Genomic DNA, 24434 nt, shown 5'->3' on the forward strand with positions numbered 1-24434 from the left:
TACAGTGTTAATGCAATTAAACTGGCGAAGACCACAGAATTCGTACTTCCAGCCACATTAGAAAAGTTTTCACCCAATAAGTGCAAGTGTGATGCAGATGGGTTGTTCTCATCCACTGGCTGAACTGCAAGGAACCGTCTGATTGGCTACAGAAAATTCCCAATGCATTTGTCAGTGCAGCCATGGCAGGACAGTTTCAAAAATCACTGAAACATGAATGCAGTGAAGTTCAGAAAGGATGAGCAGTTTGTAAATGCAGGTGCAATAGTCTGTGTATATATGTAACAACATCCAAATACGTTTTTAAAAATTGCAAATACTTTTAAAATATCCACAAATGTATCTTTAGAACAAGAAATCTGTGTATCAAATACATTTTTGAGTTATGTATTTGTTTCACATGCATATAAAACTATTTTGTGCGCAGTGAAAAATGTTTACGTGGAGAGACCCAGAATGCATGTGTGAATCCTCACATGTGCATTCGTTAATACTGAGACTGATCTGACTCCATATGAGCTGCAGAGCTTTGTAGCTATCGACCTTCTGTTGAATATAATGGAACTAGATTACACACAGCTTGTGGTGCTCAGAGCGCCACTGAACACATCTGAAAAACTCGGCAACGTCTCTCCAGAAATCGTGACCTGGTTACTCAAGATAACCCGCAGACCTCGTTGTGAGCCGCTTCATGTGGGAACTATTTTCTTTCTACCGAACTACACCCACCAGCTGTATCACAGTGCAAAGGAAGCGTGCATTCACTCACGGTCGAGAGGTTACAGCTCATCATGTATACTGACATTCGTGCTGTCATTAACCTCTTGGATGTGAGTTGATGTGCGCTTTCGTCGGTGTGGTGATGTGTTTGGTTGAATGGAAAGAATTTATCAAAAAATCAGCCTGATCAGATATTTGGCCTCTTTCAGCTGACAAATTAGTGGTCAGTGTGCCATCAGACTCACTGAGCAGCAGCAGGTTTCTGCCCTGTGATTTATTGTAAATATAGTTTAAGGCTGTCCACAGTTGCTATAGTAACACTACTAGAAAAAAGATGAAAATGAGCTTCCAGACATTATCCTCTTAAATCTTTGTTTTTCTCTTATTCACGGCTGCTGTTGAATTCACTGGCAGGCTAGAAGGTCTTTACTTCTTTGAATACGTAACATGAATACTCCCACAGAACATACTGATGCTTTTCCTGCACTAGTTGAACGAACAAGGCAAAAATTATCTGATTACTTCCAACGACAGCTGCACTTCTACCACTAAATTACCATTCTGCTGTTTTTGCATTTTCTATCAGTCCTTCCAGCAAGTTGTGATGTTGCAATCGTAACAATTAATGTCCTGTGAATTCTGCACAACCTTGCAATTTTGTCTGCAATTTTCGATTTGATTTGATTTTTTTTATTTTCACTTGCTCCGGCAATTTCGCAGCACTAAACACCAATATATCGCACTAATATGCAATTTGTCATCGTGACAACATGCGCTCGTAAAAGAAGGTGAATCTACTGTTGGTAAACAAGTTTTTCTACTAATCAGCATCATTGTACACAGAACAATGCATCAGCATGACAGGCTAAACTTCACAAACCACAAAATTAAAGCAGCAACATGCAGCAAATGTGCTTGCAAAAAGTGAGTACAGCATTTCCAATAGCAAGTTGGAGCTTTAGACTGTATATTAAATACGTTGAAATACTATTTAATGTACAGTCTGTGGTTAAAGCGAGTTGCCCCTCTGGAAGTGGAGTTCAGTGACTGCCTGTCTCACTGCCTGTCAGACTTCATTAACATATTGCTCAATTTAACAGTTACAAACATATACTCCTTCTAAAGGATAATGAATGATTCCTTACAACTCATAAACACTCAGACACTAAGTCATTCATATAACATTCAACAGTAATTTAAACTCTTAATTAATGTGAACCAGGCAACAAAAACTGTTGTTCCTGCCTGGTATAAAAATTTCAGAGGTCGTCACAGTGGCTGTCAGAGAAGGGAGTATTTCAGCTTAACATGTTTTCTTAATCTCTGAAGACATATCATGGTCATTTTATGATTTATTACAGTAAATATGTTGATTTCTCCTTTAATCACATGCTATTTCAATAATCAATGAATTGTTTCTTTATGTTAAACATTTGATGGTTCCAGCTTCTTCAATGTGAGGATTTGCTGCTTTTCTTTGACATTTATGATCATAAATGAAAAGCTTTTGGGTTTTGGACAACTGGTTGGACCAAAGAAGCAATTTAAAGACTGTGATGAGCAATCTTCACAATTTATGGACATTTTATAAACTACACAATTAATTGTGAAAATAATCATTAGCTGCAGCCTCAGTCAAATCCAATTTATGTGATTTTTCAACCTTCTCTGTCCATACAGCCACTGGTTATTCATTACTCCACTTCCAAACACAAAACCTGCTTGAATCAATCACTGTGAACAATTTGTCTGTTCATTTAGGTCAAAGTGCTGTGCTAGCGAACGTGACTTTTTCACCCCTAATATTGTTAACATAAAAATTACTAACTCAAAAACATCACGTTGCACCTGCAAACATGATAAACTGCACTTCCTTTTTGACATCTATGTTCATGAAGTCGGTGAAAAACCTGGATTCCTCTGGAAACATTAACCAGCTGTAAACTCCGGCTGCGGCTCTGTTCTCTCCTGGTACTCGCTGGAACTACGCGGCCTGAATATCCTCCTCTTCCTCAGCTGACTGGTAGTGTCGGTACTCTGGCTTCAGCTCCCAGGTGCTTTTGTGAGCTCCCTTGTTGTTGTACGTGCCGATTTCCTTCATGATTTCTTTCAGGTAGGTCTGGAAAAAAAACACTGAAATGAACAGACTGACACATATGACTGTAATTAGACAGATGTGTTGCATGTTTTTGTTTAGAACTGGTACCTAACAGAAACATAACAACTGTAGTTGAATTTAGTCTTCAGATCATTTCTAACAATGTGCTTAAGATACTGAGCCAAAAAAGAAGAAAATCTGTTACTTAAGCACCTGCGATTTATAAATCTCAACTTATTTATGACATTTGTGTTAAAATCAGGGATTTCCCCTTAAATAATGAAGTACAGATGAGGTTTTCATCAGCAACTCACAATTTTAGAGCAAATACCTTTACTAAATTTTATTTTAAATGTAAGTCAAAGTAAATAATGGTTAATACTGTAATATTTTCAATTGCAATCATTTAATTTTCAAGCACCAAAGTAATGATAAAAATGGTGAAGATTTTTTTTTTAATAAAGAATTTGCTGGATCTAAAGAAGAAAAGTACATTACTAAATCCATGACATATTATAAGTCTGCCAAACTTTTTTGAGTTTATTTCAAAACTTAAGTTTGATTTAAAACCCCCAAATTTAGTGAAGACATTGTCTTAAAATTGTGCGTTTTCTCAACTTTCTTTTTTTCTTTACAGTCAACAGTCTTGGTCCAAAAAAGAAAAAGATCAAGACAAGCTCGCAGCGATGTCAGACAAGATTAAAGCCAGACACGAGTCTAAATAGTCAAACAAAATCAAACACATCACTTGGGAGAGTGTTGCTATGAATTCCTCACATCTTTAACTGATAATTCCTGTCACATGGTTCATAAACCTGATGCATAGTTCACCACAGGCACATGTGACCAGCAGGAAAATCACTTAAGTCAAGTAATTTCCACATCAAAGTAAGGTTTTATAAATAACTACTGATTTATTGTTTTCTACTTAAGTCATACTTATGAACAAAACCGATCCTAAGTCTGATTTATAAAATAAGACCCCTGTCTTTATGATGCAGCTGCAGATCTTACAGCCTGTGTAAAGCTCACTAACACGTTATATCTCTGTGGTTTAATCTGTAAAAAAAAACATTCAAAATGGCCTAATGAGGTTTTCCAGAAGCTCATTATTTCTTGGCTAAGTTTAGCGTTTTCTGCCTGTTTCTAGTCTTGGTTCCTGGCAGCAGAATTGAAGACTATCTGACAGTCCCTATCAGCTTTCTGAGATGGTTGAGCCAATTTTCTACTACTTTTATACTAACTGGTGGTTTCTCTGTGCTTGTGTTCATGCACCCGGCTCTGCCTCTCATTTTAAGCTGCTTAGATCATTCATTTCTTCAGTGTCTGTACAGTTTAATTTCACAAACAGGCATAAATCCAACACAAGCTGAGCAGCAGTGCTGTGTGAGAGAGACGATGCCCTCCAACATCCACTGGGTGTCTCTGTTGAGCTGGTAGTGACGTGCCGCTGCACCTGATGAATAACAGTGATGTGTTTCAAGACTTTTCATAATGGGCATTTCGGTTACTTTAGTTCAGTTAATTTGAGTGTTAGCCAAGTGCTTTAGGAGAGAAATGATGGTGTGGAGTGTATTGCGGCGTTTGACTCCTACTCAGCCGATGGTTATGCAATCAGATGCAATCAGAGGGAGAGAAGGACCTCAAGGTCTCATCAGCACCTACACATTGCTGTTCTCTGCGAGCTGGAACGAATCCACTGCTCTGTATCGATTCATCCCATGTTTGTGTGTGTGAGCGTGTGTGTGTGCGCGCATGTTGGCCCAAATTTCAGCCACAAAAGATAGTGTGAACAGGCATGAACGTCATGCTGTGGGCGATTTGTTCAAATTTAACAAAGCAAGGTGGATAGTGGGCAGGTGTATTGTTTTTTTTGGTCTTTCAGGCTATATTGTTTTTGTGTGTGTGTGTGTGTGCGCGCGCGCGCAAGTGTGTGTGTGAGTGTGTGTGTGAGTGTGTGTGTCTGTGTGCATGCTGCTCACCACAGGTTGTTTGGTAATGTCCACCAAGTCCTTAATGTTATAATACTGGTGCTTCTCGAAGGCGGTGAAGAGCATGTCCAGCACGACCTGCCGCTCTGCCCTCACCATCTTCCCCTCAGACTTCTTCTTCTTATCATACACCACCTGAGGATCACACAGAATATTAATACTCAATACTATTAATGTTATTTTAATAATAATAATAATAATATTACTAATGGTAACTGGACCATTCTGCTAATGTCAAAGTTAGATCACAATCCATACACATAGAACCCGACAGATTATTATCAGGATGATATTATCCTGATTAACAGCTATACAGGCATCAGTGTGTATGTTGTTCAACACTGACATGAAAACCTTTTTTTTTTTGGGTTTTAACAGAACATAATACAGACATCCTTGTCCCAGACAAGAATTCATTACACTTTAAAAATGTGTTAAAAGACTTAATCTAAAACTAACAATACCTACAAAAATTTGCTAATGTAATTATCTTTGTCTCAAAATATATTTTGATGAAAATGATTGGCCTTTAAAAGTTGCATCTCATCTTTTTACAAAAATATGATATAATCAGACATAAAAAGATGAAAAAAGGTGAGAATACTGCTCAAACACTGATAAACTTATTTTTTGACAAATTCATTAAATAATATTGCAACGAGATGTGTCTCAACCACAAAATCCCGACTCCATAGCCCTTCTAAATCAAATCTAAATAATAATTATAGTTAATGTAATTGATTAGCATTAACAGAACTATTAACAACTTATAATAATAAAATGATAACTATTACTACTACTACTACTACTACTACTACTACTACTACTACTACTAACACTATTACTGAGGGGTGTAACGATTCTCAAAATACACCTGCCTTTGATTTAAATTATTGAAATTTAAAGCTCATTTTGATCGATTTTTGATTTACTATTGAAATTCTGACACTCCTAATTTTTACAGCTGCAACTAACAATTATTATCATTTTCAGTTTCAATCAATCTGATGCTTATTTCACTGATTGTTGGTTCTGACTAAAGAGGACGTCTTCAAATGTCTCATTTTGTCCAACAGTTAGTCCACAACAAAGAAATTCAGCTTACAATCAGAGATAATTAAGAAAAACAGCTGTTTTCAGCAGGGAACATTTTTGCTTAAGAAAAATGACCCTTAATGGTTAATCAACTGAGTGTTACAGCTCTCTGTATGATACCTACAGTATGTTTTCATAAGTTGATGAACACTCTGCGACAAGTTAACTGAACTTGATGTGTATAATTTGTATTTTAGGGCTGTCAATTCAGGTGATGATCACATTTTAATTCGCAGGTCCCTCGACCTTTTACATACAGCAGCTGATTCAGGCTGTTATGTGACACACAGTGATAGACAGTATGTGGAGCCTATAGATTTATATATAGAATTGCTAAAATATGTGGGTCAGTCCTGCCGTTACCTCAGTGTAATATGTGTGTGTGTATATAGTCTATATACACAAATATACATAGAATACTTCATTATATCCCTTGCTGTTCTTGGATCTCACATTGAAGTCGTGGTTGGCCACAGGCTTGAAGACAGTAGTGACGGCTCTCTCCAGCTGCTGTGACAAACGTGGAGTCTTGGTGGACTCTTTAATCTGCAGCCTGACACACACACACACACACACACACACACACACACACACACACACACGCGCGCACACGCACGCACGCACACACACACACACGCACACACGCACACAAAGGGAGACAAAGTTTGCTTTGTGTTTTCCGTGATCCAACTTGATCCCTGCTGACAGATGTGCCTGTTGGCAGGAGACGACTGTCAGCACCTTGAGGTTTAACTAACAAAATAAGTCATGGCAGCTGCTGTGTCCAAAGATATTCTGCTTTCCATTTATTTTTTGTTGCCTTTGATTAATCTTGACACATTTTGTTCAGACTGATGGCCGCACAAAACAACAAACATTATGAACCTTCAAGAAGTGTTAAATAGAAAGCACTGCAGCTGTTTGATATTCTGCTATAATTACTGTGATATATTCACAATGATAAAGCACAGTTACACTAATTAATCCATTAGTGAAGCTTGCTGATGCATTAGAAACTCTCTCTCTCTCTCTCTCTCTCTCCATACGTCTTGGTTTGTCTTTTCTACTAATAATAATGTCCATTAAAGAAGGTCACTCAGAGTGAAGATTCCTGCGAGGTAACTGATGGTGAAGCACCTACTGCAATGCCAGCACAACTGCCTGCAGAGATTTGCACAGTTTCACCAGCATTAACATGACCTCCACATACCTTGTCCTGAGCTGAAACAAGATTTCAAATTGAAGCAGTTATTGATCAGTTGCAGCCCCTGGAGGCAAATTAAGAAGAGTGAGAATTAAGATGTCAAGTTATAGTTTGTATACATGTCTGTCCAGACACATATAACGTATGTAGTGAAGACTTTTAAGGAATTTAATATGGAACTCACCATTATACTGACCTATAACTATAACTTTTGACAAAACTATAACTTTTTGTCAAAATGGAAGTTATCACAATATTGACCTGCCTAATTCCAGTGAGAAACATGTTGTCTTAAATTTAGAGACCATTTTTTACAGAGAAGTACAGGGGATTGATAGAGATGGACATTATGATGTCACAGTGAAGCTGACCTCTGACCTTTTGGATATAAAATCTCATCATTTCATTATTTTATCCTGTTGATATTTGCATGTAATTTGTCATAACTGTATGAATTCTTCAGCAATGGCCAAAAAATGTGTTTAGCAAGGTCACGGTGACTGTCCTCATGTATTCAAGGATGAACTGATGAGATTTAAGTGGTCAAAATCTCAAGAAATTCCCTCTAGGCATTCTTGAGATATTGCATGAATGGGACGACCAGACATTCAGCCATAAAACACAAAGACATTAAAGTCATGAAAAAAGTTTTTTCAAGGATTTTTCCCAAATTCTGAATGACAGAAGTCCTTCAGCGTACAGTACTGAATGTGCACAACTACAAAAAAAAAAAGAAAAAAAAAAGAGGAAATTAAGCTGGTCCGTCCAGTAGTATTCGAGATCAACTGTGGTCAAGATGCACATATACGATGTATAAAGAACTCATTCACATGGCAGAGTGCTGCATATGATCACTTTATCCACTGTGGGAACCTGTGGGGAAGTCTGCACCAAAACTGTTGAATTGTGTCCACACACACAGAGACGCTGCCATGATAACATAATGTCCTGCATATCCTGTAGCCTGCCATGATGGAGGGACATTTGTCAGCTGCCATCCAAATGGGAGATTAGAGAGCTGGAGTGAAAAGTCTTTCTGTGTGATGTCAGCAATGAAACACAATTAGACAAATGTGAGTTCAGTACATCACAGTACCCCCCGTTAGTGTCAAAGAGGAAGCTCTCAGCCAAGATGATCAGCACAGAAAAAATGAAAAAGACACTGTCTTCTGATGCTGGATGATGGAGGAGGTCATGGGGATGTGTTTATATCATGTCAACATTTGATTTGATGGTTGAAACAGAAACAGACTCACACAATAAAGCAAACTGTGTTGTGTGTTTGCCATGGGTTGTGTTGTAGCAGTGCATCTGCCACAGTGATGCGGTTGCTATAGCAATACCATCTACTAAACTAGCTGAAATAACGGATTCCAATGAAGGGGAGACAGAAACCATTTAAAAAGGCAGAGTTGACTCAAGTGTTTAGTGTACACAAATAAACAGTTGTGGTGATGCCCCTGTCAGCACGATGTGACTTCTCTCATCTGGAATTAATTCACAACATTTAAATTTTTTTGTGTTGTCCAGGGGTGAAAAAAGCCAATTCAACAGCACAGTTTTAGAAAACAAACTGTTTTATACATTTGTGTGTTTATTATGAGAATTATTCAGTAATATTTTTGAGGAGTGTACATTTAAAAGAAATTTACAGTTATGGTTGTATTATAAATATTATGTTGTTACTCTATCCAGTAACAACTGTTGTGCCTTTTTTTTTTTTTTTTAAATGACATTAATATTGGAAAGTGTTCTCTCTCTCATTATCAGTCATGTATATCTACTGAAGAAGTTTGAGTGCTGGCATTTTTGTTTGCTGTATTTTATTTTACAGTATATCTTATTCTTTGCTATATCACATTATTAGGGTTGGGTATTGTATGGATTTTTAGCTATCTTAATTTGAATTGTAGTTACTGATTTCTTTTTTAAAAGATTATTAATTGTGATTCTTTGAGTGTCCTGAGTTCTTCACTGCAGAGTTGTGTAATTACCACATATCAATATTAAGCTAACATTAGCTTAGCTTGCAACCTTACTGCAGTGGTAGTAGGGATGTTCCTGGCAACTCATTTTACAATTAATTAAATGGAAATTTTAGTTTATACTAGTCAACTAGTCTAAAAAGAAGAAACCACTCAGAAAACAGTTAAAAAATACTGGAGGTATTAAGAGCCATTTAAAATGTTAATAACATTCTTCAAAAACTGCAGCCTTTTATAAATGCCAATGAAATGTGTGGCACTTTGCACAGCGCATTATGAACACTGAAAATTATCCTTCAATACATAACAACAACTCACTAAATGTGTTAACTTCTCATGCCGAGCAAGATCACAGAGTCTGTAGGTAAACAATACATTACGTTAGCTGGATAACATTGGCAGTGCGTTAGCAACTTAGCTGCAGCAGCAGCCTGCTCTCTTTACAGGTTAACGTCCACATGTCTGTCCTGACTGTGGTCACATATTGCTGAACTGTGAATAATGGCAGACTTACTATATAATTTAATGCTTTAGGAGGCGTGAAGACACGCATGCATTCAACTAGCATGTCTGTAGGCACAGACGGATTCCACACGTGAAATCTGTATAGGAACTGATAATTATAACATTTTCAACATGGCAGCCTGGTGAATAACTTCATCATAACACAGCTAAACAGTCATTAAAATATGTTTCTGAGAACATTTAGGGAAGAAATAAGCAATGTAGCAACAGAATACTGAACCTTTTCTGATCAGCACTGCTTAGTTTGACAGTTTGATCTGAGTTGTCTGTCTGTTGGAAAACCGTTACATCTGGAAGGCGTTAGAATTTGTGAAACTGTTGCAAGATTTGTACATATTGTTTCTTCATTGCACACATTGTACAAGCTAATTAAATTTTACAATATGACAATGCTTTGTTCTGATCTGGATAGGTTTAGAGACAGAAAACACTTGGTCAGCATCAGTCAAAGATCATAGTTTGGGTTACATCTTTCTTATCTCACAGTACACTAAGATATGTTTTCTAAAACATTTTAATTTAGAAACAGGCAATGTAATAACAGAATTTTGATCTTTATTTGATCATCATTGCCGACTGTGACAATTTGATCTGAGTTTTGTGAGTAGTGGGTTTTCAGATGACACTTTTTTTTCTTCTCAAACTTCACGGAGTAAACAAAGTGTGCTGGTGGTCTACTCTGACCTCTGGAGAAAATGTTGTAAACAGCACCTTTAATGATTCCTTTGAAATCATAACTTTGGAATACATTTTTATTTGGAATCAGTTTTCAATGCCCAACCCGACCAATTATTCTAGCCCAAAGCAAACATGAGGCATAGTAACATTTTAAACTCACCATGTCGGAGCTCAACAATTTCAAAGTTCACTCACTTCTTCAGCTTCATGTAGCTGTCATTGACGACCGGTCTGCATTCAGCTCTGTGCACCACCATCCCCTCCAGACTGATCTCGTCTACAACAAAGACAGTGACTCAGCTGCTCAATCATGATTCAGACACAGGCACACAAAACATACCGAGTTTGTCAGAAAAAACAGAAAAGTGAAACTGACCAAAAAAACACAACTTTTTTTAAGTAAAACTCAACATTTTGTTGTTGTACAACTTATTTATAACTTCTATATATTTTGGCACTGAGCAGAACACCTCAAAAACAACAGAAAAAAATATACGTGGCAAAATTCAATTGACTGTGCATGATTTATGTCATTTTTCTATCATATTGCAGTGATCAGTAATTAACCAGTTTCCTATTCATAAATACTGTTGAACATGCCGACTGTAATTATGACACTATTTTCCTAAAAGCTTAAACATATCAAAACTGGCACTAAACCATACAGAAGTGCCTGAAAAGGAGAAATATGGATGCATCAGCAACAGTCCATCATTAAAGGTAATTAAACACGCACTTATTGGTCATAGATTTAGCCTGTATTAAGATAAGCCTTTATTGTTATTATTCCATCATTTCAGCAGGACAAGGACAGAAAGAAATACAGACATAAATATAGATAAGATGTATTTTATTATCCCCAAAGGCTCTATCTGCAGGGTTAGCACTGCGCTCTGGCCTCTGCGTTATCCTAATTGTAAATAGTAGGGTTTCACTCAGAGGCATTATAATTTCATGTGTTTTTTAGGCCACCCAGACTTCATCAATGTGTGCACATACAAGTCTTCAGTCACTGCTTAAATCATCAGGTGAGTTACCAAGTGTGGGTAACAGCTGATCATTGTCATTGTTGATCACTGTGAGGTCACAATGATCTACAATTATCCTCATGAAAACGTTTTATTAAAGCTCATGAAATGATATTGCCTGTGTGACCCTCTTTTCTTGATACATTATACCCAAAGGGATATTTGGCTTAACCAATACTGCTACACACAACTGCAGTACACATAAATTCAATGCAGTACATAAACCAAGACAACCAAGACAAGACAATACAGAGGTACAACACAGACATAATAATAAATGCATATAACAAAAACAAAAGAGATATATGTAAAATATTGCAAATGTCCAGTAAGATGAGGACATTTGAGATGAGATTAAAAAAAACACATTGGTAATGTATTTAAGCTGTGTAGGCCTAAGTGAGGATGGAGGTGGTTGCTTGTTGAGTCATGCTATGGACACAGGAAAGAAGGAAAGCTTCCAAACCTCCATTCTCTTCCTCAATCACACGTGTTGTAATACTCAGCTTGTGTGTGCAGGAGAACAGAGGGAAAGTTGCTTCTAAAAGTCTCTTTATCTTCAGCTCTCAGTACTTTTGTAGCTTCTAACTGAATCCCTATGCTGATTCAATGTTGTGTTAACATACTGCTGATGAAATCCCAAATGAAAACATCTCTTAATTGTGCCGCTTCATAATAAAAGCATTTAAATAACAAAATGCTTGGGATCTTTTATTGTAAAGAATTTAAGGAAACAGGAGACATATATGAGCAGTTTATCTACTGCTTTGCAGCTGCTCGTCTCAAGCCTCCTCGAGCTCCTCATCAATTAGAAAGACACACCTTCAAGTGGGTAGCCCTGTTGTAATGGAAATGCAAATCCCTGCTGGGTCTGTCTGACGTGCCGACTCAAACCGATTTGAGCCAGGCCAGCTCATGTGTATAGAGAAGGAGTATATGTGTGGACTGTGTGGTCACAGACTGGAGCACACTGCATGAAGTTTTTACAATCCGCTTTTTAACAAAGTTTGACACTACTGTTGCAGCAGCCAAACTACACAGGTTATTCTCAACTTCCTAGACATCACTGTCAAAAGTAAAATTACACAAAAAGTAAAAGTAAAAGTAGAAAAAATGTACAGTTCTTATGACAGCTCGCATTCACATTGTGCACATACTGGAAGGAGACGCCACTGCAACAATGACAGCTTGTTAACTTCCGGTACTTCGCTGGATTCGTCTACAAGTCCAGAGAAGGACATAAAAAATTGCTGCAGTACTGTACTGAAGTTTGGCAGGATTGTTAGTAGCTCTATATTTTGAGCCAAACTTAGCCATGGATGAGCACACGCCTTATAACAGGGCCCTGCAGACAGAAGTGGGACAGTGGGACAGAAGTGCCAGAAAGACATTTCTCTCTGCAGCACTTCATGGCCGTTTACCAAACTGTCCTGATGGTACGCTGGGGAGGAACTAAAGTGTCACTCTACATGAAGTCACACTCACAGCAGTGGAGGCTCTCTGGGTAGAGAGGGTATAAAGAACCAGGTGAACTGACTGTGCTCTTGTCACACTTGACAGTGAGCCTTTACCACGAACACTAACAGACACCCTGCTCTTCCAGGTGTTGTGTCATATCGTGCACCGTTTCTGAGCACAAAATAACATCCTCTAACTGGAGTTTTTCTTGTGTTTCATTTGTGTTTCCTCTCAGGACAAGGAAATAAAATATCTTGGCCAGTTTCTCCATGATGATTTGAATGATGACAGATATCCTCAGACAGTGCTGTAAACTATGTGTTCAGGCCAACATGCTGCTTTGCAAGTTCAGTATGTGTTGTGTCAATGTAAAATATTTTGTATGCTTTCTGCATACCTACATACACAGCTCCTCTTTGGTGGAGCCACAGGAAAAGTGGTATGTGCTTACAATAATCCAATAAGGTTGTTGCTTCAGATCCATAGTGCCAGTCAATGGTTTTCTGTTCTCTGGTGTTCCTACACGTGAGGCACCTCTTACACATCTCATGTACAATTTTATATGTCGGTTGGATGAGTCAGAGAACAGCATCATACAGGTTTTAACCAGTCCAAGAAAAGGGCTGCACTTGTTACTCATCCAGGCTCTGAGAATACTGGTGTGACAGCCTGATGCAAAATATGAAATGATTTTAAACTGACTGATGAATTGCTGTGTGTTTGTACTGTCTTATTAACTTTCCTCTTGTGAGACTGAAATTAAGTTTGAGTTGAACTTATTTATCTTAGTAGCTAACTAAACTGAGTTGGCGCAAGGATAACAGACAAATCTTAATGCATTTAATAACTGCAACTGCATTTTAGTTTGTAAATGCTTTGGTATCATGAAGAGTTTATACAACATTAAAAATAGCATGAAATCACTGAAATACTGGAATGATCATAAACCATAAATATAAACTGCTACAACCAGGGACAGAATGACCATCATATTTAAGCTCCATTAATATAAAATACACATTTGTGGGGTCAGAATTATGTTAATTTCTCTGTAAATTTTGCTACTCTCCTTTTTGCTCCTGGTTGTACTCGGGTGAAAAAGCATGCATTGCACCCACAGTTTAATAGTTTGGACCCTCAATTAAAGTTTGAATAATAAATGAGTAGCAGTGCAGCATGCAAAAGGCTGGATGAAGATGATTATAGATCAGCAGGTGTGTTTACTATTAAATATTCTCTCAGCCAGTCACATTACACGTCTCATGCTCAGAAACAGCTGAGCCAATTACAGTGAAAGGTGATAACAACAGCTCACTGAAGCTTTACCTCAGGAAATGTCTGGATGCTCAGAGTGTCAGGACATGAACACACATCACCACAAATCTGCACCCAGAGACAGATGGAGGATCCGGTAGTTATAATAACAGTAAAAGTCAAAAATAAAGAAACTGAAGTGACTGGTGGCTCCCAACTGATGACCTGCAGCCGGCACAAATGACACCGCTGGAAGTGCATCAGGCAGAAATGCCCAGCAGATAGACCTGCCTGTGCTTACATCTGGTGATGTGTTTCAAGGATAAAACATGAGCTACTTGTGCTAAAAACAACACAATAACTAGTACTAACCAACCAGTCTGGTGTGTGTAGAGGTCTGCATGGTTATACTGTATCAGTCTGGTGTCATTTTAAGGTGATTTAACACACAGTGAGCAGTCACAGCACTATACTCTGACCCATAAAAACCTACTACTTTTCACTGCTGTTTCCGGCCCGCAGTGTAGAAATGAGTGTACCCCCTAACCCTAACCCAGGCCTGGCTCCTCTTCAGCTAATTGTCTTCCCTGCATAGCTCACCATCTGATTCTACACAAAGATCAGCCTTCTTTCTATTGCTAACAGCTTGATTTATCCCATCATACAAAACTGACATGTATGTCCCTCCTTCCTGGAGAAAAACAGTGTGAATCAATTTGTTTTCACTGTGAATTAAAAAATGGTCTCAGGGTCATCCACCACCCTGCTGGGGGCCAGTTTGTTCATTCTGGGCTACTGTAGAAACCCTCTGTAGATATAAACAGCTCTTTCAAAGGTAACAAAAACACTCAAACTCTTATTTAAGGTGATTATACTCTAATGAAAACATGCTTATGAATATCCATCCAGAGTCAGCCTTCCATAAACCAATCACATCTCTGCCACTCCTCTCTCAATGTGACATTTTCAGCTATTTCTGAATTTTAATTTGTCAGATTTATTTTTCAAGCTGTTCTTTCATGAGGTGTTCCAAACAAACAATTATTCAACTGTCCAACACACAACCTTTTTCCGAAACCATTTGATGCCTCTTCTGCTCCTTTCCATGAGAGCCGCTTTTATTGTTTACTTTTTTTCTCTGCAAATTTTGAATCGACTGTCCAGGAAATGGTGGAGTCCAGTTGGTGAGCGTTGGCGTTATATTGGCAACAGCTCGGTCTATTGTGCATTGTTGTATGATTTGGCACTGTTTGTATCTGGACACATGAAAAGGTCTGAGAAACAGCTACGTTTAACACACATCAGTTAACAAAGCCAGCAGAGAGAGATGCTGAAAGGGCAAACCGAGAGAAGAAGACTACAGAGAGCTGTAAGGTCAACAAACAGACGGAGAGGCATTGATAATGAACAGACTGACAGGCCCAGATGACATGTGGAGGAGGAAGAGAGGCTGTCAGCCTTATTTTAACATTCTCTTACAATTTCCATAAACAGTTCAGCATCATCAGGTGGGAAATCACGTAGAAACAGTTAGTAAATCATCTAGGATACATGCCAATTCCCTCCCTTGTCCTCACGCTTCCCTCACTCTCATCTTTCCCTTTTTTGTCTCTAGCCTCTCCCACTTCAAACGGAGGGGGGAGATCCAAAGAAAAGATAAGAAGACAAGACGTGTCACCCTCTAACGCGTCATCTGAAACTACGTCAAATTCTGATGACGCCGACACAGCAGGATCACCTGTCAGTTGGCATCAGCTGCTCCGTGGTGCTTTTTGTTTCCTCGCCTTTTTCCACAGATAATGTGATAATGTGATGTACTGTCCAGAACAAAGGTGCGTATTCCCACGGCTCGTGCTTTTATTGTTTTATTGATTCCCTCCTACATGACAACACAAAGAGTAAAAAATATTTGTCTCTGCGTGTTGCCCCTTAAAAGCATCTGCACATGCAAAACAAACCTCTTAGCGGACTGTGTATCAAAAAAACAACTAAATTCAAGGGCACTTCACTGCTCAGATACTGGATGCACATGAGCCATTTCTACTAGCAGCAAAGCATTTTTGCATTCATTAATTATGTCCCCATTTACTGAAGTTGTGCTTGTAAGGTCACTATTTAATAGTTTATGATTGAAATAACTAAAAAAAAGAGATTAACTGCGCATAAAGAACAGCATCCCAGCCAGCCTGGACCCTCACAAGTTTGCATTCAGAACCAAAAGATCCACAGAGGATGCCATCTCCACTTCCCTCTACTCACAATGCATCCCACGTCTCTTAAATTGCATCCATGCATCCCTAATTTGCATCTTTTCCTTGTGTCTTAGTCCCTTAGGATTCACGGAGAGATGCAAAGAAACCACGCAAGGAGAAACGACATGAGGAAATCTGTTTTAAGAGCCATGAGGTGTCCTTTTCTCTGAATTGTCATGTGAAGCGGTGTCTGTTTGTGATTTCGATAGCAGCCGATCACAGCAGGATCAGCTGTCAGTCGGCTTTAACAGGTGTAGAGACTCCCGTGCCAAGTGTGTAATTGCGCACCGCTTTTCTCCTGGGGGAGACACGATTCCACTCATGATCCATCCACTATTAATCAAAAGGTTTTTTTTGTGTGTGTGATTTTTTTAATGAACTGGCCCACCAGATCTGCCAATTAACTGCAAACTGAGCATCGCAGACCTGCAATTAACACATATTTTAACTGGATGGTGAATTGAGAAACAAATATGAAACGTGGGAGTGATATACTTTAATTTAATCTGTTACTTGCCTTCACTCCAGTATAAAACTACAATGATGTTGTGATATATCAGATCAGTCTGATCAGCTGCAGCATCTAATCAGTAAATGACATCCAGTATAAGGGGGACTGTCAGTTGGGTTAAAAAAAAAAAAATCTGTGATGGCTGCTCTCCTGTATCCATATTCATCGCTCCTCAGAGACCCCTATTCCTCCGAGAAAAAAAAAAAAAGACATTTGGAATGGTCTGAAACATGGGGAACCAGAAGACCTTCTGGTTCAAAAGAGGACTGAGAAGCGAGGACATGACAAATAAGAGACTCTTCAGTCGCCTTGAGGAAAACAGAATAAAAAGTATTGGAATGTCCTTATTAACGTCCATTCTGATTGATTAATAAATCACATCAGGATCAAGGAGCGAGAATAATGAAAGAAGGCAAATGGTGTTTATGTACTGTGTGGCAAACTCCCTCTGTTCAGATTGCTATTGGTAAAAAGGTTTTTTTTTTATTTGACTCATGGTGATAGTTAGTCATGAGTCATCTTTCACAAAGGAAATTTATAGCACAATAAATCTCTGTCTGTCCTGGTTAAAAATCCTGTGTAAAAATGGCTGCACTGACCCATTTCCAAATTTAAAGGATGAGGCTGATCTCTTTCTAGGTTTTTCTTATTGTCAACTAGCTTACATGATTGCATTAGGATTTATGGGTAGCCTAGTCAAATTTGTGTAAATTAAATGCTTTTGAGTTTGTTTGTTGTTGTGGTTTTATAAATAGGTTGATTTATCTTTGCTAATAATGTGTTTAATTTATGTGAACATGTACTCTCAGACATTTTAACTTTTGAAAAAGAAAAAAAACTTTTAAAAAAATTATCAATTAATAATTTGGGGAATCCCCTGCAGTGTGGTGGCAAATGAGAGTCAATGTAGAGATGAGACAGAGACAGGAACTTGACAAATAGAAAGCTAGAGTAAAGATAGATTATTAAGATTTTATAGTTTCATCTGTATGTTTGTGTATGTATGTTTGTGTGTGTGTGTCACTGATTGAACCCAGATGTTCCCTCAATTGGTCATTTCTGAGAACGCCATCCCCAGATAATTCACTGTTCTTAAGAATCGTGTTGCATCACAGTCAGCAACCTCTGAAGGTCACAGACCATTTATGGTTTACACAGAAAGACAAACAAAACACTGTTGTTTGTGATAGAATATGAAAGCATTATACAATATATTTACGTGACATATGTTGGCACTACCATAGCAGTTACTCTAAGGGCCCCCTCGGACTCCTAGACCCATGAAATAGTGCATTTATTTGGGACTATTTTCAACTGCATATTAATCCACATTTGGTGCAGTTAAGTAAGTTACGACAAAAAGTCAAAAGTATTGATTCTTAAACACTTTTTCAATAGCACATGTTTAAAAAAACAATACAATACTAAGATTCCATTGTTTTGAAAGTAGAGAAGCTATGAAAAAGAAATGAGTTAAGTGCTCATTCAAGACCTCGGTTCAGTTCAATCTTTATTATCCTGCCTGAAATTTGGCTTGCAGCAAAAACAGACCGTGCTCAGTGATGTTTGTTGTACCAGCACTGTGTGAAGGTTGTTAATTTTTAAAAAAGAAAAAATATATATCCTATCTTGTTTGCCTTGGACTTATTTTTTCTTTTTGTTGTGGTATCAGAAGAGGTATCAGGAATTGTTTTTTTATATTTGTATTGAATCAAAGTCTAAAATTCTGGTATTCTGGCAACTCTACTAATACGTATTTACAGAAGAGCTGTGTATGTGTTATAGATGAAAAAAAAAAAACTCCAGTTCCCATGTTGATTATAATAATAAAAAACGCATCAGCAAGTGCACCAGTGTGGCTCATTTTTGTGTTTTTAATGGATTTTGGAGCTCCATGGCACAGAGGAATAAAATATACTGCATCAGGCATCAGGATCATTTCACTGTTGTTGTTTTTGTTGTTTCTAAATGGTTGGCAACAAAACTAGGAAATATCACCAAAAAATATCACCAGCCTTGTCTTCAATAAAACAGCCTTGATGTACTCAGTGTTAGCCAAAGCTGAACAAATGCAGGTGCAACTGCCACGGTCACCATAGTAACCGTCACATGCCACCTGACATCACGTGTCACGCAACATTCCATCTTCGTCCGTCTTTAATCTTGAGACAACGAGCCCTTTGCAGTTACGTGTCGTAGATCTCACTAATGTTCATCTTTGCCTTTCCCACAAATGGATGCAATTATGTGCAATTATTGGCTGGTGAGTGCCAGAGCACTTGCCAGCAACACGTCTAAAAACACACCCACACACAAGAAACATGTGTGCACAAATGCACATGACTGCTGACTATCCAACGCTAACATCCCCTGTTGAGCAGTAGTCACGGTTAAGCAGGGTCAAGGCCATTAAGAAATAAGGACCTTTCCCCTCCTGCCACTCAAAGCCTGTTTCCTCTGTTCAGGATCCAGACACTGTACGGAGGAGAGAAATCTCCTCTTAAACATGGAAAGACACACATACTGTGGATAGAGAGAGAGAGAGAACCAGCATGGGATATGAACTGACCACGGCATGTGTAGCTCAAGGCTCCTGTGTGTGGGAGGAACACTTGAGATAAATAGTAAGACTGCTGCTCGTTGGCTTCACTATAAAACTCTTAAGTGTAAGATCAATGTTTTGGTCTACACCTTCAGCAGACATTCAGTATCCTAATTCTCCTACACACCTATCATTCAGAACTGCCTAAAGCTGGGCATACACCGTACGATTTTAGAAATAGATTTAATTCCAACTCCTACTCCACTCACGATTTGTGCTCGTGCTACGGTCGAGTACCGAAATCCCACACAACCGATACCTGCCGTACCAAATCTCAAAACAAATTGCCTCATTTCGGTGCCACATACCTGAGCTGTCAACTGAAATAGCTGCCCTCTGTGGCGACATATCACCAAAGGTGCTGGGTTAACATTACAGCAACACTCACTCTAGATGGCTCTGGCAGCAGGTATGTTTCCGCTAGGCAACAACAGTTAAAATGTCAACGTAATTGGTCAAAAAAGTGTCTGAATTCCACTGGAAACAATTCCAACATCAACTCTGTGTAAATGGGAGAACCACCTGGCGACACAAAGGACACTTTTTTTTTTCCCAGGATGCCGAAGTCATGTCATGCTGGATATGACCACTTGGAAAAGATAACAACACACATAAGAACACACTTATAAACAGATAGATGACCTCAGAGATGGGGACCATGGATATGAAACACTAGAAGAGATGTATCATAATGATTTACCATTTATATTTATGATAGACAGACCACTGAAAATGATAAGGGCAACAGCAGCCTTTCTTCAGGTTAAAGAATTTGATAATATTCTTCAAAAGAGTTGCTGAAGTTTGAAGCTGGAATTTTAATCTATTTTGCTGTTATTAGTGCTGTAATTGTTATTTAGTGTTATTATTATTATTTATTGTATTTGGATTAGGTTTTAGGTAACAAAATCAACCTACCACCTCTAAAGTTCACTGATTAACAACTTATATCAGGTTTGTTTAATCTCTAAAAAAACAGACATGTAGAAACAATAAGTTGTGGTTTCACAGGGTAATATGCGCCAAACTATTCCCTGGCAGGGCGCAGAAACTTCTTGGTGTCCCTGTTGTCACTGTGAGGTTGCCAGGCAACCAGCTGAGACTTTCTGAAACAAAGCGAATAAGCATGTTTCCCAAAATAGCAAAGTAGTGTTATGTGCAACATGGCTTTCCAGTTTACTGAGAGGTTGGACAACTTCTATTTGGAATTAATTCATGTTGGTATTTTGCCATAATTTATTAGGAAAAGTCACACACACTAACAGCTGCCTCAGGGCCTAGATGCAGGTCCCTTCCCAAAGTGATATCCTCTGTTGACACCCAAAACATAACACGATAATGATGTTATACCACCTACGACTGGAGGATACCATCTTACAGAGAAAAGAAATGGATTAAAAGAACCATTTCCATGGCTTTATTTTTATCATGGTACAGCTCTGTGATGACACACCGCTGACAATTGTAGTGATGTTTTTTCACTGAGGCAATGACATACAGGCAAAGACATACAACGTAATGTGTTCTATAACTATGATTTTAGATCCCAGCTGAATTTCTTGTGTAAAAGTGGAAATTCTGAGCTGATGGTGTTGAGTGGCAGCTGCTGGCTATATTGTTTTTCACTGAATGATGTTTGAATGCATGCAGCATGATGTCCTTTACATGTGAACAAAACAGCGGCAGAGAGGTTAACAGCCTATTATGCATGTGGTAATATGCATGGTTTTAGCTGTAATCACTCTGCTACCACAGTGTTCTGTAACACACACACTTGCTCTCTGCCTGCCAATCATGCCATATTCTAAATTACAGAGGTCTGACTTGAACACAAATAAAGTCAAAACAGCAACAAGCCAGCACTGACACACAGTAGTATCTATTGAATCTACTGAGTCTACTGGGTGATGAGTATGGATGTTCCTAGCATCTAATTTCCCTGTCAATTAAATGCAAAATTTAATTTAGACTACTCGACAAGGCTAACAGTAAGACTTAACATAACACTTGTAAAGTAGTTAAAATCGAGCACAATTAATTACTTGATAATGTTAAACACTATCCAACATTACTTGTTTATTAAGAGCCATTTGAAGCTGTTAATCTTATTGTAAATGCCGCTGAAATGTGTAGCACTTTGCGCTGTGCAATACGAACATTGCACATTAACCTACAAAACATGATGACAACTCATTAAATGCTTCACCTTTTCAGACCAAAAAGGATCACAACAGCATTTAGCCAGAGCGGATGTTAGCTGCCACACAGTGTGGCTAAGGTTAGCAGTGCTAGCAGTAACAGCCTGCTCTGCTTGGTTTTCAATGTCCCTGTCTGAGCTGAATGTGGTTACACTTTGCTCCAGTTGAGTGGTTATATACCAGTTTATTCTGACACAGCCAATGTTCAACCTTAATTTCATTTTCTGTATTATAACACTGTCAAACCACGCTGGTTTGTGACCCCACTTGGTGGGTGGCTGCAAAACACCATAGAGGCAACGGTTAACTGCCGTTGTGCATGAAGAAAATATTGATAAATAGTTTAACTGACCAGTATTCCTGGTGCCAACTAGCGAGGGTGGCAATGTTTAATTGTGTACTTGACTAATTGCACACATCCCTAGTAATGATCCACACCACAAATAAGACTGACTCAGCTGTGAGGTCAATTCCAGCCTGCAATCCTTTGCATGCATGCCTGCATGTCTTCCCCCCACTATCTCTCCCCCTTTCCTGTCCTCACATCAGCTGTTCTATCAAAAAAGCCATAAAAGGACCAAAGAATCATTGACATGCTTGTCAGATGAAGATAGAGATTATCTGGAAGAACCATTTTCTGGGTAAATAGACTATTAAATCTTTATCCGCCAATAAATCCCTGAGGCACAATAGCTTCTTCTTGGAATTCTATAAAGAATTTAAAGACCTTCTCACACCACTTTTAATGGATGTACTTAAACAAGTCTGGAGGGACAAAGGTTCTGTCTCCAAAATTATTATTAAGACTGTTTACAAGGAGGAGAAAGACCTGGTAAAATGTGTCCTACAGGCCAGTTTATCTCCTTACACATCCAGTGTATAAGATTATGCTTTCATTAGTGTATAATCATCTGAAAATAAGAATCTTGTTTTCATTACCTTAGATTAAGCCTTTTATATCTATGGAGGGTGCAGGTCCTCTTCCACAGAGGCCGCCACGTTGCACCACCATGTTTCTACAGTAGCCCAGACACAAACACTGGCTCTATATACGGCCTTCAGTGTTTTGCATGAGTTCTGCAGCCACTCTAGGCTCTCCAAAACATTTAGGAGGGGAGGGTGAGGTGAGGTATTTTCAATCTACAAACTCACCACTAGATGTCACTTAATCCTTCAAACTGATCCTTTAAAATGTGACACATTCACACGTTCTAATTGCCCAGCTGTTTAGGCTTTTTGTAGCAGAAAATACAGTGTAGTGTCTGAAAATACAAAATGAGCACAATGACAGTGAGTTACTGCTTCAGTTACATTTCTAGCATTGATTAAATGGCAAAACCTTAAAAGGTGTGAACAGACTGAGTGTGGCTCAGCGACATAGTGACTGAGAGCGACAGACAGAAACATACAGTTCGTCTTTAGAGGGGAATCCCTGACCTATGAAAGATATGGTGACAGTGATCATTTTACACGTAAAAATCTCGCAAGAGTTTTGCAAATTTTAGGTTCTCTTGATTTCACAACCAAGAGAAACAATGAACAGCTGCAGGCAATCAGGCAAGTGAGCACTGGTAGCGAAAAGCTGGTGAATTACAGAAATAAAATGGTATTTTCTCATTCTTTCACAGCAGTTGGGTTCTCAGCACAAATAAGCACCTCTCAGGCCACTGTACAACACCAGATTCTGTCTGAATGTGGCCTAAAGCCTTGCGTCATACAGACACACCTGTTCCAAACTGATGAGGTTATCACCTGTTTCCTCCGTCCAAACCTCTGCCATCACTGACAGACTTTCCTATGACCTGATTGGCTGTTTAAACAGGAGACATTCTAAAGCCAGCTGCTGGCAACTTGATATGTTGAGTCACGGGCCACACCATCAGTGAGCTGAGAACGGCCAGTTCTGCAACGTCTCCCTGCAATTTTCTAAAATGGTTTTATTTCATCATGAATCTTTGGTCTGAACTGGGCTGAAAAGTAGATCTTCAACTAAGTTCACTAAAAACATAAGGATACATCTAAAAGGAACTATGAGGCACGAGGTGTTGGGTGGACTTATTCATCAACTTGTGTTACCATAATTAGGACTTAAGGAATTAAGACTTGAGCTTAGGACAATAAAGACAACAGAAAAAAAATGCTTCAGTGAGACTAAATCCGAGGCTGACTAATGATTAGGTATGTGTGATGGTACCCACAGTGATTTAATGGTGATGCTGTGTAGTTTATCTGTGACATAATGCTCATTTACTGTACATCAGTCACTTTACAATGTTAACACCAAACACAAACCAGCAGAGTAAGTAAAGGAAGTTTACCATGTTTATAAAGTGAGATCAGAATAAGCATAAAGAACTGATTTCAAAAAATGGTCATCTAATCCCTGAATTAAAAAAAAATATTAATAGGCATTATACTGAAAGGGAAATCAGAAAAACATAATAGAAAAGGTTAAGACCTGTCTGTATTGAAGACATGCGTAAATAGGTTTAAAGGTATTACATTTAGCTAATTATTTTGGAGTAGAGAACTGAAAAAATGGCCAAGTGAAGATGGTAAAGGAGGAGGGAGATAGATGCAAGGGTGAGGAGGTCACTCGTCCACCCCCCACGCTCATCTCTTACTCTCCATCTGCTCCGAGGCCCTTTCCTCAAAGATCTGACCTTCCTAATGTTAAACACAACAAACAGCTCGCCGCCCACCAGGCCTCCATCCACCATCAATGTCTCTGCATAAACGATCGCTCCTCATCTGTGTCTCACCATATCAGCCACAAATACAGCGAGCCTACACATTGATTTAGAGCAATAAATACAAATACATCAGTCATCGGCA

The 24434-nt window shown here is 38.6% G+C and overlaps 1 protein-coding gene across 2 annotated transcripts in view; it reads right to left on the reverse strand.

Annotated features, from left to right (window-relative positions):
- Positions 1 to 2370: 2370 nt before the first annotated feature.
- LOC146323142 (general transcription factor IIF subunit 2-like) overlaps positions 2371 to 24434 on the reverse strand; it is a 71351-nt gene continuing 49287 nt past the window's right edge. For both annotated transcript variants that reach the window (XM_084725395.1, XM_084725393.1), the window contains exons 5-8: positions 10492 to 10573; positions 6358 to 6457; positions 4801 to 4944; positions 2371 to 2839 (exon numbers count right to left, since the gene is read on the reverse strand). In XM_084725395.1, the coding sequence (XP_084581521.1) occupies positions 2705 to 2839; positions 4801 to 4944; positions 6358 to 6457; positions 10492 to 10573 (461 nt within the window). In that variant the 3' untranslated portion in view covers positions 2371 to 2704. The remainder of the gene's footprint in view (positions 2840 to 4800; positions 4945 to 6357; positions 6458 to 10491; positions 10574 to 24434) is intronic.

Source organism: Lutjanus erythropterus, chromosome 8 (assembly GCF_056507025.1).
Source record: "Lutjanus erythropterus isolate fLutEry1 chromosome 8, fLutEry1.hap2, whole genome shotgun sequence".
Lineage (NCBI taxonomy): Eukaryota > Metazoa > Chordata > Actinopteri > Lutjaniformes > Lutjanidae > Lutjanus > Lutjanus erythropterus.